Source organism: Chinchilla lanigera, unplaced genomic scaffold (genome assembly GCF_000276665.1).
Source record: "Chinchilla lanigera isolate Chin_1 unplaced genomic scaffold, ChiLan1.0 scaffold00110, whole genome shotgun sequence".
NCBI lineage: Eukaryota > Metazoa > Chordata > Mammalia > Rodentia > Chinchillidae > Chinchilla > Chinchilla lanigera.
The window spans coordinates 829699-846455 of NW_004955511.1; the positions used below are offsets into that span (position 1 = coordinate 829699).

At 38.3% G+C, this 16757-nt stretch overlaps 2 protein-coding genes across 2 annotated transcripts; one reads left to right on the forward strand and one right to left on the reverse strand.

The window, feature by feature from the left end:
* The first annotated feature begins 7684 nt into the window (after positions 1-7684).
* On the forward strand, positions 7685-8623 carry LOC102028563 (olfactory receptor 5W2-like). Its single transcript, XM_005407950.2, has one exon. The coding sequence runs from the start codon at positions 7691-7693 to the stop codon at positions 8621-8623; it is 933 nt and encodes a 310-aa protein (XP_005408007.1). The 5' UTR covers positions 7685-7690.
* A 6945-nt stretch (positions 8624-15568) lies between these two features.
* On the reverse strand, positions 15569-16525 carry LOC102009306 (olfactory receptor 10AG1-like). Its single transcript, XM_005408213.1, has one exon. The coding sequence runs from the start codon at positions 16523-16525 to the stop codon at positions 15569-15571; it is 957 nt and encodes a 318-aa protein (XP_005408270.1).
* Between the last annotated feature and the right edge of the window lie 232 nt (positions 16526-16757).

The following is a 16757-nucleotide window of genomic DNA, read 5'->3' on the forward strand; positions in this document are numbered from 1 at the left end:
ACAGTTAATGTTTAATTGTTTGATCAATCTTACATGCCTATATTTGTTTATCTGAGTAACCAGTTTTAATATATCAATATGTAATACAACCACCATTGTTAATTTCCTATCACCTCGTCTGAAAATATGTATTGCTTGCACTGTTGTTGTGTTTTTGCAAATGTCTGTGTGTCTGTTAATATGTTTCTGTTCTTTTATCTTTAAAATAAAATAAAAAGCAGGAGACTTAAGAGAGTCAAAGTTACTCTTGTTTGTATTCTTCATGCATAGTAATATCACCCTGAACATGCCCATTGTAACAATTAGAAATAAGTATGGAGTAAATCAATAAAAATAAATGATGTCTTGCTTCAGACTCAAAACTCTGTGATGCTGATGCTCTTGCCCTGTTTGGCTTTGATCTTAGGGATGCTCCGCAGCAGGGGGCTACTTAGCAGCAGTCATTGAATGTACAAAGTCCCCTAAAAGCCTGGTGGGCAAAGCAGACTTTGCATGTGTAAGGGGAAACAATTCCCTGTCTTTCATGTGATTGTAGTAAGTGCTTCTCACATGAAATCTGCCCGCATGACCCTCTGCATCGAGGCTGCAAGGGAATATTAAGGACGGGAACTTCTCTGTAAGGAACTTCTCTTCTCAGACTCTTGTTCCCCGTGATGCTGCCGTAGGTTTGGGAAGAGCACCTGTGACCAGAGGCTTCACTCTCTTCCTGCACCTTGCCGTTGGTCAGGCCTCAATCTCTGCACTTCCCTTCTTGCCCCCTCTGGAGCACAGGGAGGGCTCCTGGCCACTCTCCAGCAAGTGCCCATGGGAGCAGGGGTGAGGGGAAGGAGCGCTTCCACAGACACCTGGGAAAGGGGCCTCCCTCTAAGACCCCATAGCATCATACTGTGATATTCAATGCTGTGTAAAGTAAAATCAGTCAAATTCTAAATGAGTCAGTTTAATTATAAAGGAAGAATTATTAACGCAAACATATATTCCAAGGAAAAGGGAATAATATTGATATTAGTATTTCACTAATGTATTTTCTATTACAGTTCATGATTCCTTCCTCTCATCATATTTATTTTGAGATTCATGCATGGTGTTGTGGGATTCAGGAATTTCTTTTTCTTTCTTATGGCTATAATTCCTATGAATGGACAGTTTGGGCAACCATTCATCTGTTGATAAATTTCAGTTGTTTTGGCTGTTGCTAATAAAACTTCTATAAACTTTCATTTTCAAGCCATTTATTTAATTTCTCTTATGTGAACACCCAGGAATAATGTTGTCATATTATAGGGCAGGTGTCTTGGTTACTTTTCTCTCGTTGCTGGGACAAAATACGTTATGCCCAAAATTAAGGAAGGAAAGGTTTATTTTGCTTACAGTTTGTGGATGTTTCAGTCCATTCTTGGCAGGTTACAAGGCAGAATGGCACATGGCAGAGGGCTACAGCTCATGGTGGCAGAACACAGCAAAAGCAACAAGCACTAAAAGGAGGAATGGCTGCAAGCAGCCTCCTCCTCTCCCTTACCTATGCAAACTATCCACCCCAGGGCGGGTGTAGCTCTGACATCCATAATCAATCAAACTCTAAAAGCCTGCCCCATGGCCGCATGAGGTTTTGGGGGGACACACAGACACAAACCATAACAGCAGGTTATGTTAAATTTCTAAGAAACTGTCAATCTGTATTCCTAAATGTGTGAAGCATTTTTCATGCCCACAAGTGCTACCTGAAGGTATAGATTCCAGTTTTGTCTTTAAAAATGAGGTATGAGCAATATTTAAAAATTGAGTCCACTTATTATATGGTATCTGTCATGGTATCTCATTTTGGTTTTATTTCTCAATTTCCTAATAACTACAGACACTGGGCATTTCCACATGTGTTTGTTTTCCATTCATGGATCTTTTGGAGAGGTTTCTGTTTAAAATTTTGTTCATTTTATCTATCATCTATCTATCATCTATCTATCTATCTATCATCTATCTATCATCTGTCTAACACCTATCTATCTCTTATCTATCTATCTATCAACCAACCATCTATCACCTATCTATCTAGCTAGCTGTCTATCTATCTATCTATCTATCTATCTATTATTTCAGGTACCAACAATCAAACTCGGGACCTTGTGCTTGCCAGGCAGACACTGTGCTGCTGAGCTATCTCCCCAGCCAGCTTATTTTAAACAGAAAAGTAAAGAATAGATTCTCTGTTATTGATAAGAGTTCTGATTCTTTTGCTAAGAGTCTTTTGTTTGATCTGTGGTTTGGAAATATATTCTTCAAACTATGAAGAGTACATATATATATACATATACTTTTCTATATGTGCACATATATGTGTGAACGTATATAGCACACTATCGAAAACACCATCTTCAGAATATTGTCTTGAATTATAGTCTATTGACACAGCTTTAAAGTTTTTCTGAAAAGCTTTAAATGCATGGCCTAAGCACTATTAGACAATGACTTGTGCTTCCTCATGTTGAATAACTGAGTTCTTCACCTCACTATTGAGCTGAAAGTGGGACTGGATTATAGACTTCCCATGCAAAGGTGTGAATGTCCAGAGATAGAGACACATGGTGTCTCTTTCCCTCAGTGCTCTGGGAGAGTGGGTAACACTGCTTATTCACAAAATTAGTTTGTTTTTCCTGGTAGCAGCTCATAGAGCTCATTGACTATTTTCTTAAAGGCTGGGAATACGGTGACACAGAATGATTTTTGCCAGTTTTTGTTGGTCAAAAGTAATCAAAGGATAGAAAAATTCCCAAGGGGGAAAAAAAAAGACAGCTGTGTTTCTAAGAGATACACTTACAAAAATATATAACTATTTTTTTCTGTCAAAATATCATCAGTTTGTTATAAAATTCTGAAATTTCTCATTCTGAATTATTTTATTCTTAGATCTTAACAACTTTGAGTAAGTAGTTGAGTGTGTACCTGTGTGTGTGTGTGTGTGTGTGTATGTGTGTATTTGATCTGTTTTCCTTTTCCTGCCATGTACTACCTACCAAAGCCACTGCATGAAGCAATACTTGAAGAACACACATACTTCCTTTGATTGATCAATCTTACATTCTTACATCTGGTGGACTGAGCAACTTCATTGAAGAGAACAGTATGTAATGTAGCAGCCATTGTTAATCCCTGTCATTTTGTTTTGAGGTCATATATTGGTTTTTGCTTTTTTTTATTTTAAAGAGTAAAAGAAGGAGAACATAGCAATAGAGGATTCACCGAATTACAGACAAAACGGTAGGACATTATCAATGGTTGTTATTTTACCTATTGGTATCTTCAAGATAGTTTCTCAGGAACATAAATAGACAAATAATAGTGAGTTACAGACAAAAATGGCAGGGGCTGGGGATTTAGCTCAGCGGCAAAAGCGCCTGCCTGGCAAGCGCAAGGTCGTGAGTTCAGTTCTCAGTACCGGAGAAAAAACGAAAAAAAACAAAAACAAAACAAACAAAAAAAAATGGCAGGAAATTATCAATGGTTGTTGTACTATATCTTGGTTTCTCCAAAGTGGTCTCTAGGGAAAACAAATTGAGCTATATAGAGTGATTAATCAAATAATCATTGACTATTCTCAATGGTTGTTGCTGAAAACACATAATAACGAACATACATCCATTTATGAAATAACATAGGAACAATACAACCATTACAGAGTTATGGACAGATTGGTAGGAAATCATCAATGGCTGCTGCAGTACATGTTGGCATCCTCAAAGTGGTTTCTCAAGAAAACAAAGATATGCAAGAAAGATCCAACCAGTAGTTACAGCCCAAGGGTTGCAAAAAAATAGATTACCTCCTCATCAGTGACTCCCCTCACTGAGGTGTGAAGGCTGGAAGGAAGGCCAGGACTGAAAAGAAGGACCAAGAGACCAGAACCAGTGTCCAGCAACGGGCGGCCCACTTTTTCCTTTATAGTCATGATTTCACAGGGCTCCTCCTTGGAGACAACAGTCCTTCTCCATGAAGGCTGTTCTACTGAATCTCAATATTGGGCACCCATGTAATCCATGAAGTCTTGGTGCAGACCTCTGAGGAGCTCCACTCGCTCCTCCACCGCAGCCTGTATAGTTAGGGGAAGAATGGCCTCCAGCGGGTCTCCCCAGGTATTGCACAAGGTCCTCCTGGTTTCCAGCTCCGGAATGGCTCCCGCGTCCCCATCAGCTCGACCTCTGAGTCGTCGGGTGTCGTTACTCTCGTGTTCTCGAGTCCTTGTTCATCACCTGCACCTCCGCTGACTCTGGACCTTTCAGGCTCTCAAGGGCAGGGCCAAGAGCGACCCGCCGTGTGGCATGCTTTCCCAGAGGTTTCTCCATGTTAGGATGGATCACGCACGTCTCCAGGCGGGCCTGTTGTGTCGGTGCTTCTCTGTGGCACGGCGGTTCTGGACCTCATGGTGGTGGCCGGCCGCAGGGCCGGTGCGCCTCTCTGCGCCGATTCCCGGCTTCCTGCTATCTGCATTTCCAGGCGCCTACTCTTCGGGGCTGCGTCGGGCCCGCCCATGTATCGTTTTTGGTGGTCCTGGGGTGGTTCCAATTTGGCCTCAATGGTGGTTTGGTAAGTGGTTTAAATTTTAAAAAAAAAAAAAAATTAAGGAGAGGAAAGATAAAGAAAAATTATGGGAGACCTTACCATCAGGTCACTGTGGAAGGAGGGTTAGTTGGTGTCCTTTGAAGCAGCCCTGTGAAGCCAAGTAGAGTGGTGGGTGATGGTCATGGAATGTACAGAATTTCACTCTTATCTGACACTGGAGTATAAAAATTTTAGTATTTAAGAATTTAAAAATTTTGCAAGAAGTTTGTACAAATAGTAGCAAATTAAATCATGTTTTTAAAAAACTGGTACTGCATTTCAGAAATACTATCTATACATAATTAATAAATGAATCCATATATGTATGAGCTACCTTTGTAGAAAAAAATCTGTAAATTTAGTAGGTTTCTACATTTTGTTCACTTCTTCCTTTTCACAAATAACTTCCAAAAGTTATCCAGATTCAGTAAAAAGTAACTGCAAAATGGTTTTTATAGGATTGCAGAAATGCAGAAATTTCATCACTAATTTAAGACTAAATTCTTAAAAGCTAGACATTTAGTAGAGAAATTCTTGTCTCAATACAATAAGGATAGGGCTGGGGATGTAGTTCCGTGGCACAAGTGCCTGCCCGGAAAACACAAGGTCCTGAGTTCAATTCATGGGACCAAAGAAAAAGGGTAATTCAAAATTTGCATATTGAGTGCATAGCAAGGGACATAGACACAAAGTTAAAGATATGTGTAGAGGTGACACATGCATATGGGATGGGAATATGGCAATGACATAGTGAGGAAATTGGTTTTGCACATTTTCATTTTCATTGGTATCATTGTTTATACTGTTATTTTTTTAAAAAATCTGTGAAAAAGTACAGATAACCCAGACATCTACTGACTGACAAAGATAAACAAAATGTCTTAGATCCATAAAATGAAACCGTATTCATTCATGAAAGTGAAGGAAATTCTAAAACATGCTACTATACCAGTAGATCTTCACATTATGCTAAATAAAAAAAAAAATGACACAAAATATTACATGTTCAATTCTGTTTCTATTTCATAGGAGAACAGTTGAATACACAGACCTGGAAGGCAAAGTTTACCAAAGGTGGGTGGGAGGGAGCAGAGGCACCACTACTGAGTGTTTTTTATGAACCTGAAAAATTTCTACAAGTAGACTGTGGTAAGTCTGCCCGACTTTGTGACTACACCTAAAACCAAGGGAGTGTTTACTTTGAAATTCCAGATTTGTAGCACATGAACTTTTCTCCATTAAACCATCATTGAAATGTAATGCTTCATTTACATGAAGGAAGAATGCAAAAATGAAAGGAAAATGAACAAAAATATGTTAGAAATCATTAAACAAGGGGACTGTTTGTGCTTGTTATTCTGATTTACCTGAACAAGATATACATCTTATACAATATAAGATATATATCTCATATATTAAGATATCTACTTTCTCTAAATGTTTTGCTATAAAATTATATTCAGTTTTCATCTGGACATAGATTAGTTTGATGGCACCTGTCAAAAATTAAAGAGTAATTTTTGCTAGTGATATTGCCTACTCACAGGGGAAAATGCACAACGATAAACATAATTAATCACATGTGTATATAATGCCAGTTCCTTAGGGATATATCTTTAAAGAGATTTGAGCCCCCAAAGCTATCTGCTATTATAAAAATATTACCTGTTGAGTGTTCAGCTGTCAAAGAACTTCTCATCTCTGGTATGTCCTTAAGATTCTAAACTAAAGATATCAGGTTAAACAATACCATAAACTTAACTTTTTTCAGGGAAGAAATAAGACATTTGTAAAGGAATCATTTTAACAAATTCTGAAGAATAATGATAAAAATGTTTTCTTCTCTGAACTGGGGCACACTATTGAACTCATTAGCATCCACAAAATAACATTATAGTTATTTTATTTTAATCTAAGTTAACATGGGGGATTCACTTATCATTTAATATGTACATACATGGATTTAAGGATTTTTATTTGTTTCAGTTTTTCATTAAAAATTTTTAGATACCACATTACAAAGGTGAATGGGTACAATTTCAACTCCACATGAATCAGAAAATATGCTTTTGTAGACTGAAAAAATCACCACAAATGTGTACCTCTTATATTCTAGCTTTCCAGCAATTAAAAGTCATACAAGGCCATGTATGTAAGTATACATTAGTGCACATATCTATAAAGAAAAGAATCTTATACAGCTTTGAAATACTCATTGTCTGCTATTGCTTTCCTTTTTTAAGTACAAAAGTCCATTTAAAATGGATATGATGTAACTATATGTTTTAAATTATGGTGTATCTACTACTTATACCATCTCCCTTTGAATGCTCAAGAGACCCACACTGTACCTCCAGATCACACCAACACATATGTGGTGAGCACTGTATCAGAATCAACAAATTTCTATTTAAAATGATACTAATTTTATGTCTCATCCAAAACAAATAACTGATAGAACAACAACAGCAAAATACTAATTTTATTACTATTCAGTGATACCTCCCTGTTTCTGGAGCTACAAAAATGGCTTTTCAATATACTGTGATTTCTGGGGAACAGCATATATGAAATTTTGAGGGACCTATGTGATAAGTGTTGTGTTCATACTGTTTTGAAACTGTACTAAGATTTCAGCACAGTAAAATTTACTTCCTAAAATAAGAAATGATCAAGATACAGTGAAGACCTTGTAGAAAGTCACATAATTAATGAGTGACATTTATATCTAAATGTTGCTTAGGGGACTTTTCTGATTTTTTTATTATCATTGCCAACTAGACATAATAATTCTTTTCTAAATTTTAAAAAAGTTGGTATTCATGCCTGTTTGCAGGTACATACTTATGGCATGCATCTTAGGGAGCTGGTACATGTACATTATACATCTTAATTCCTTTGATTTCCCAGTCCCCTGCAGACCTTTCTCCCTCCCTCTTTGAAGAACAATATACATGAATAGGTATGCTTTTGAGAGTAAAGAAAAATTGCATAAAAAGTATATTCTTTCTCACAAATACGTTGTGAATGTACAGAGGAACTTGACATCTACTACAGTCTATCATTTTTATACAATTTCAGGCAAGTACGAGGAAGAATGGAGAGAGAAAATTGCTCCTCATTCACTGAGTTCATTTTCATGGGAATTACGGATAACCCTGAGATGAGTGTGACTCTATTTAGTATTTTTCTTTTTGTTTATGTCATTGATCTCCTGGCAAATCTTGGAATGATAATTTTAATTAAGGTGGATCCCCAGCTTCACACACCCATGTACTTCTTCCTCAGCCACCTCTCGATCTGTGACCTCTACTATTCCTCAGCAATTGGACCCAAGATGTTGGTGGATCTCACAACGAAGAATAAATCAATTTCTTTCTTTGGCTGTGCTGTGCAGTTTCTGACCTTCTGTGTCTTTGCAGATTCGGAGTGCATACTGCTGGCAGTGATGGCCTTCGATTGGTACAAGGCCATCAGCAACCCCTTGCTCTACACAGCCCACATGTCCAGCAGGCTGTGCTCCCTGCTTGTGGCTGGAGTTTACCTACTGGCAATTGCAGATGCTTCCATACATACTGCTCTGGCATTCCGCTTATGTTTCTGTGGGTCCAATGAGATTAATCATTTCTTCTGTGATTTACCTCCACTTTTTCTCCTTTCTTGTTCTGACATACAAATTAATGAGCTGATGTTATTCATCATTTTTGGATTCATTGAACTGGGCACCATCTCAGGAGTTCTTGTCTCCTACTGCTACATCATCTTATCAGTCTTAAAGATCCGCTCTGCTGAGGGCCGATTCAAAGCTTTCTCTACCTGCGCCTTCCACTTAACTGCGGTTGCCATTTTCCAAGGAACGCTGCTCTTCATGAATTTTAGGCCACGTTCTGCCTACTCCCTAGATCAAGACAAAATGACCTCACTGTTTTACACCCTGGTGATCCCCATGCTGAACCCTCTGATTTACAGCCTGCGGAACAAGGATGTGAAGGAGGCCCTGGAAAAACTGAGAAGTAAAAGATGGATTTGAATAACTACAAACACAGACAGACTTGTGCTGGTTGTTGTTCTTGTAAAGTTATGTTGGATATTGCACAAGAAACAAAGGCATGTTACATAATTTTATCTAGTACGAAAAGTATTTGCACTAAGTTCTAGTCATAAGATGTTGCAGGTATCCAAGTGTGTCATCCTTAACTATTTTCTTTAAATTGTCTTATAGTACTCCAACTCAGACAGTGTTTTCATGAAAATTTAATTTGCATCAAACTTTTATTTGTTGTTTCTTTCATGCTGGCATTGTCTCTGACATGCTAAGATTTAGTGACTGATGATTAGTTGTCCTTTTATACATTTAGATGCTTTGTATTTCATGAAAATCCAGTAATTTATTTATCAATGAATCTTATCTTCTAGTTGTGGTAATAGACTCTAGTTAACCCAACACTCTAACAACCCACAAGGTTAAAACAATACTGAAATTTAAAAAAAAATGTGGACTGGGAATCTTATCTTCTAGTTGAGTTAACAGGCATTTCTTAACCAAGCACTCAAGTAATCCACATAAACTTTAAAAGCATCCTGAAATAGTGTGTTCTATAGTCCACAAGAACATGGCTACACAGACTGTGCAAGTGTCAAGTTTGTGCATCATGGTGACATAGAATGAAACTGGATGGAGGAGGTAGGGCACAAGCAAATTTTTCTATAAAATATAATGTCAAGAATGTAAAAGATATAAAGCAAGGAAATAAAGCTCCTATTATCCAGGAGTGGGTTCTGAATATGCCATCCAAGAAGACTTCTTGTCAAGCAGTCTTGACGGGAGCTCAAGCAACTGTGCAATCCATATAGTCTCCACCCTGTAGGAGACTATAGTTTTTAGAGTCTAACCTATGCAATGTTTACATAGTGCCAATGCAGGGGCCACGCATTCTTGAGCCAATTGGTCATAGTCTGGCCAGGCCCCAGAAAGGACACTCAGCAGATGTCTTTTGTAAGATTCCTGGAAGGCTGTTGTTGCAATGCACAACAGTGGCTGTGCAGAGGATGAGAAATATTACTTGGAGAAGAGATTTACTTCAATCACTGAGAACTCAGATGGCTACTTTTTGGGCATAAGTGAGTCTCAGGAAAACAGAAACCAACTGAGACTCCCATGGTTATTTATTTGTAACTCAAGGACATGAGAATAAAGTAGAAGCAAAGCATTCTGGAACATATTGTATGGAGTTTTGGTAGGGGACTGGGCTAGACTGGGATAGTTTGTTACATGATACCCTTGGACCCAGATTGAACAATCTCACCAGGGCAGAGGGCACACACTGGCCAAAGCAAACATCTCTGACAATAATTTGCTTTGAATTCTGCTGACTGTTGTCGTGCAGATTCTGCTCTAAACTCTAAAAATGCATCCCAGAAGTATGAAAATGGTTGTTCCACGTGGTCCTGTCGTGATTGCACTCAGATTGAGTTACCCTTTGGGCAGTGTCTCTCCATAGGTCCTCACTCAGCAGATTCCATTTTGAGTTTCTGACCTTCATCTCCTAACCCTAACCCTAACCCTAACCCATCTTGGGGTTGCTGACTTTATTGCATAATAGAATTTTAACTCATCTCAAGTTTTCCTACAGGATGGAGATATTTAGCTTTCCATCTGAAATTTCACTTGCTTGGGAGAGAAAAAGATTCTAGACAGAGGGTTTCACATTACAAAAGTTATTTTGGTGAGCAGGTCCATGACTTTTGGCAATGAAAGAAGTCCAAACAGGTTCAGTTAAGAAAAAACAATTGTAGGTGTCCTAACAATGCACATTCGTGTGTTGTAATTACCATCTGTGAATTCTCCCTTCACTTTCTATAGAAAATATTCCTTGCATTCTACCCCAGTCTCAGTCCCTGCTAAGTACTGTCCTGTAGCTCCTAAACAGTCACCTTCCCAAAGCATTATTTAACGTTATCCTGTCTCTTCCATCAGCATCTCCATGAGGGTTATCTCACCCAAAGGTGGAGCTTTCCTTCACAGAAGCCATCTACACTATGTCTGAGACAGAAACTGGGAAACATACTAAAATATTTGTTTTAGCATTAAAATATCAAAACAAATATGCCAGATAATTTAATGGTTTTGAGTGCTTTTTTGATGTTGGTAAAGGAAAGTACATATTTGAGGGTATGGGTATTGTATGCCTCACACACACACACACACACACACACACACACACACACACACAGAGGAGAAAGTACATAAAAATTGTTTTGGATACAAATGTGATGATTTTACAAAAGTATAGATATTTACTGCTTTAAAAGTAAAGCCTACACTTCTATGTATTTTCTTGATTTCTGTTATTTTTAAGCTCTATTTTTCTGACAGCTCAAAGATTGTAAGACCTTTATGATAACATGGGTATGGGCATACAGTTGAAAATCGTATATTAAACAAGGATACTTATAATTACCTGCTAGAATTATAGAAGTGAAATTCCTGGACATTGCAGGTTTGTAGCTGGAAGTGCATGAAGACCTACTGTGAGGACACTTTGCAATAGAATGTAATCCTAAAGACAGTCTCTGTTGGTAAGGTGATTTTGGGGCATTGTAATGACGCAAAAATGGCATCATGCTGGAAAAAAACTGCCAGTTTTTTGTTTAGGTAAAAGGTTAACTGTGCTCTTTGTAGATATTTTCTTCAGTTATCACCTACTCTAACAGTTATGAGTTTTGAGCAATGCTATTGTTTGCTTCCTCATATACTGAAATTTTCCCTCTGAGGATGATGGTAGGAAGGGGTGTGGTCTACGGGAGCTGTTACATTTTAAGGACAGAGCCCTTAGGAGACAGATTAGTGTTTCCAAAAGCAGCACCAGAGACCTCACTCCCTTTCCACCCACCATATGACGACCATAAGAATAAGGCTGCCCACAGTGATACAGTGGGCTCTCTCTATATGCACAAAATCAGCATCCTGATTTGGGATTTACAGCCTCACAAACTGTGAGAAATAAGTTTGAGTTTACAGGCCGACAGTCCACTATATTTTGCTATAATACCTCAGTAAGTCTCAGCAAACAGAAACGTGGTAGAAGGCATTGAGTTATATTAAAATGAAAGCAAATTGGATGGCAACGGGGTGCCAATAAAACAGAGATACAAAACTTTCTCCAACAAGCCCGTGTCACTCTTGAGATGTTTACTTTTATTATAGCACCTATAGACTTATTTAAGCAGAAAATCAAATCAGGTCCCCGGTACTGAATATGATTATGGGAAGAAAAACTAAAATCCTACATGAGGGTGTGCAAACCACAGTAAATTGATTTGCTGTGACTTCATCGTTTTGGATTTTTGAGGTAGAAATATATTATTAGTATTAATTTTAGAGATTTATATAGAAACATGAACAGATGCTTATGATGATTCCATCCTGAGATTGTGCAGAACTACGGAACACTAAATTGGAATATGTGACATGTGACACTGATGGTTTGATTTCATCACATCCGTCCCTCTACACCTACCCAAATCACATTTGTGCTGTTGTCAGCCAATACCTGATGAAAAGCACACTCCAAATACAATATTCCCAGCGTCCACATTGGGAAGTTTTATTCTATTATGAACTTTGAGTTTTAACTTCTTCCTTAACACTTGCTCTAAAAAAAGCCAATATAAATAATATGTGTAATCTACTTCCATCTTTATATAAAAGAAAGCCTGGATCCAGGTTCTTTACGGTGCCCTTCCAACCTGTAATACTGTTTCTTTGAGTTAGGATTCTACTGCCATGAAGACCCATCCTCGGTACTCTGGGGATTTCAAAAAGATATATCACTTTGTTTTTGTACAAAAGGGTTGTGTCACATCTGTAGTAGGGTTCTTTCTCTTTTTTTCTTTCTTTCATTTTTTAAAATTTGGAATCAGTGGAAATGATGCCAGCTGGATAGTGCTAGTATGAATTTCAGAAGACCAAAAACCTGTAAACACAGTGCTTTTAACTGGCTTCTTATACGACTTTGGAAACTTACATACGCATTATTTTTTTTGTTTGTTTGTTTTGAGACAGGGTCTCGCTATGCAATGCTGGCTGGTCTTGCACTCACTTTGTAGCCCAGGCTGGCCTTGAACTCACAAAGATCCTCCAGCCTCTGCCTCCTGAGTGCTGGGATTACAGGCATATGCCACCATGCTCTGCTTATATGCACATTATAGTTTAAGATTCATAGCTTCATTAACGTTCAAGCACATAAAAATCAGAGAATCATTTCAATAATGTGACTCTTTTTAAAGACTAGTTAAAAGGAAAATACTCAAAATATCTGACAATTGTGAAGGTGTGAGTTTGGCAATTGGCTTCTTAAAACTGAATCAAATATCTATTCTAACTACATATACAAATGCCTTATGATTTCATTTTATGTTTATAGATAAGGTACATGAGTGAAATACTAAAGACATATAGAAAAGTATTCATGACTAATAGAGAGACCATCCCCAATACTGCCACACTGCATAATTTCAGTGAACAATATTATTCTTATTTTCTGTATACTGGCTGGACTTGTCCAATGTTGTGATCCTTCTAATAATTTTCACTTTATTCAGTAAAATATGCAACATATTTTACTTGTGTATATGTATATATTCAAATTTAACATGTATATACAGATATGAACTTTAAATTGGTTGAAGTTTATTTGGGAAACAGAACTCAAGAAATAATTCTCAAAAGAAGACACAAATGCTAGATAGCTACATGGAAAGTTTAGTACCATGAATCAGAGAAACACATATCAATACTGTAGTCAGACATCGCCTCACTTTTGGAAGTATCATTACTACTGAAAAGTCAAAGGCAATTGCTGATGCAGACAAAAGAGAGGTTTGCATGCTATTGGAAGAAGTGCAAAGTAGTCCAATAGTATTGGACGTTACTCATAGCATTAAAGATGAAATTACCATATGATCCAGAAATCCCATTACAGAATATATCTTCAAAGTAAATGAAACATATTTGGATATACCAATAAATCCAAAAGACTTCAGCAGTCCCCTGTGTAGTGCAATGTTATTCACAAAATCCAGAAGCCAATATTGTTCACAAAACTGCATAAGTGGGTGGTTACATTTGGAACAACCCAAATGTCCCTCAACTGATGGATAAAAAACTATGGCACACATGTCCAGTAAAATCCTACTCAGCCAAAAATAACAACATCCCCTCATAAGGGCTAGCATGAGCATGTGTGGGCCTGGGGAGTGTCATGTTTAGCAAAATGATTCAAGTACAGAAAGGCAATTAGCATGTCATTCCTCATGTGTGGAATCCAAAAGAAATTGATCTCATAGAATTTAGTAGAAGTTTCCAGTACAGAGGTGGTTACAAAAGGCTGGGGAGGGAAGAGGGGTGGGAGAGAAGGACGTGGGTATGAGTCACACTGCAATATGTACAAGAATTCTGCTGTGTGGAGAATAGCCACACACATAACAATAATGGGCTACATTTCAAAAACCAGGAAGAAAGGTTGTGAAGGAACTCATCACCAAGAAATAAATAAAGGTTGAGCAGTTAGTGCACTTAGTCTCATTTAAACATTGTACTATACATGTATATGAAATAATTATATGGTATTCAATTAGTGTGGACAATTTATGTTTTATCCATTCAATAAATACTAAATTAAAAATCAATGAAAAGCTGTGCAGTGTCTGGTATCTATACTCCACATGGTTTACAACACTTGCTTTTGAGTGTGTCTTATCTCTGCATACAGTCTGCTTTATCATCTCCCCAATGCCTCAACCCCATGCACCTTCTACTGACTGCCCCACTGATAGACTTTTGAGAAGGCTTGTACAGCCTTCATGAGGGCACACTGCATGCCCCTCTCTGCCTGGCATGTACCAACTTGAACCATACACCCCGGGTTCTTCTACATTGCAGCAACTCCTGGATTTCATTCCTTTGGGATGTGAAATGTACTTAATTGTGAAAAAAACATGGTTTTCTTAATCCAATAAGCATTTAATGGGGGCATAAGTCTAATTCACAACTTAATTATTATGAACTATGCTTCAGTTCACATGCAGAGCAGGTATTTCTCAACATACTGATTTTATTTCCTTTGGACATGTGACAATTGTGGTGATTCTGGAGTCACATTAGGATTCTACTTGTCATTTTTGAGGGACCACCATACTGTTTTCCAAGACAGTTGTTGTAAGTCATTACCACTTGAGTGGGAACATGCCTCATTCTTTCTGTATCCTCCAGCACTGTCTTCAGCATTTGGTAATAGTCATTGTAATAAGAGTGAATTGAATGATTTTAATTTGCTCATCTCTGATAATTGGTGATGTTTTATATTTTTTCACATAGCTGTTATTTTTTTTTTCATTTGTAGCAGTGTCTACTCATGTCTTTATCCCATTTTTGTTTGTTTGATTTTTGTTTTTTTCCTGTACCGGGAATCGAACTCACAATCTTGCACTTGCCAGGCAAGTGCTATGTCGCTGAGCTAAATCCCCAGCCCCTCTTTCCCCCATTTTTGATGAGATAATTTACTTCTTATTGAGTCATAAGAGTTCTCTCTTTATACTTGATATGAATCACTTAAACTACATGGATTGAAGATATTTCCACATCTCATAGTTTGTCTCTTCACTCCACTGACCATTTTGCATCTATGAGCAGAAAAGCTATGTTACACCTTTATACAGTACTCATAGTATTTGTCTAATATGGAATGCACATTAAATTTCATTCATAAGGAAATATGTTCTTTATACAAGGAATATTAAAAATAGGCTGATTTTCCTAGTGTATGTCCATGCAGAGTAAATTTCATGCTAGTATTCAAAAACAGCACATACATCATAAACGCTAAGTGATTAATGTCTCAAAGGGAAAATGTAGAGAATTGAAGTGCACTTCTGATAGCTGCATCAAGAGAAGATAAAATAATTCTAAAAACACTCAGGTCATTGCATTTTTAGCTAGGAATAACCTTCTCAGGGCAGCAATCACGTCCTTGTTCCGGAGGCTGTATATCATGGGGTTGAGCATGGGTATCACGATAGTGTAGAAAAGAGACAGCAGCTTGTCGGTTCCTGCAGAATGGCTGGATTTGGGCCTTAGGTAGGTAATGGTAGCAGATCCAAAAAATAGAACCACAACCAGCAGGTGGGAAGAGCAGGTGGAGAAGGCCTTGGCCCGTCCCTTGGCTGTGGGCAGCCTCAGAATGGTGGAAATGATTTTGCTGTAAGAGGCAAGGGTCAGCATGAAGGGGACAGCAATAACGAACACTGCTACCACATAGACAGATGCTTCATAAGCAGATGTGTCCCCACAGGCCAGCTTGAAAATAGGGGGTATATCACAGAAGAAGTGTTCAATTTGGTTGGAATTACAGAAAGGCAGGGAGAATATCAGGCACGTTTGCCCTATCTGCACTGGGATCCCCCCGAGCCAGGAGCCAGCGGCCAGCTGAGCGCACCTCTTTGGGTTCATGAGCAGAGCATAGTGCAGAGGGTTGCAGATGGCCACGTAGCGGTCGTAGGACATCACGGCCAGCAGGAAACACTCAGTGGTTCCAAGGACGAGGAAGAAGCACAGCTGTGTGGCACAAGCAAGCCTAGAAATAGTTCTCCTCTGAGTCCAGAGGTTGAACAGAATCCTCGGAAGAGTGACTGAGACATAACAGATTTCCAAAGAAGAAAAAATTGCCAGAAAAACATACATGGGTCTGTGGAGTGCAGGGTCCAGCCTTATTATTAGGATTATGAGGCTGTTTCCAATGAGGACAGCCAAGTACATGATGGCGAAGAGCCCAGACAGAAAGCCCTGGAGGTTTGGAAGGTCCGAGAATCCCAGCAGGACAAAGTGCCCTGCTGTGGAAACATTGTCTTGTGCGTGTACCTCTCCCTCTTGCATCTGTGGGAAGAATGCAGCGAGAAGTTGAAGTTTTTCCTGCTGGATGCTTTCGTTTGTTTATGTGTAAAACAAAGATGGTGTGTTTCCAAATTTCCCAATTCTGTGTAAGATCAAAACCTATGAATTCCATGTGTTGTGATCTTTTAGTGAAGGATGTTTTTGCTTACCAGGTGTATCCATGAGAATAATGTCAGTGTAATTTTATTCTAAAGTTTCTCTCTTTTTTAGTAGC

Bases quoted from the DNA above. Each gene is read 5' to 3' on its own strand.
- LOC102028563 (XM_005407950.2), top strand. From the start codon at position 7,691: ATGGAGAGAGAAAATTGCTCCTCATTCACTGAGTTCATTTTCATGGGA.
- LOC102009306 (XM_005408213.1), bottom strand. From the start codon at position 16,525: ATGCAAGAGGGAGAGGTACACGCACAAGACAATGTTTCCACAGCAGGG.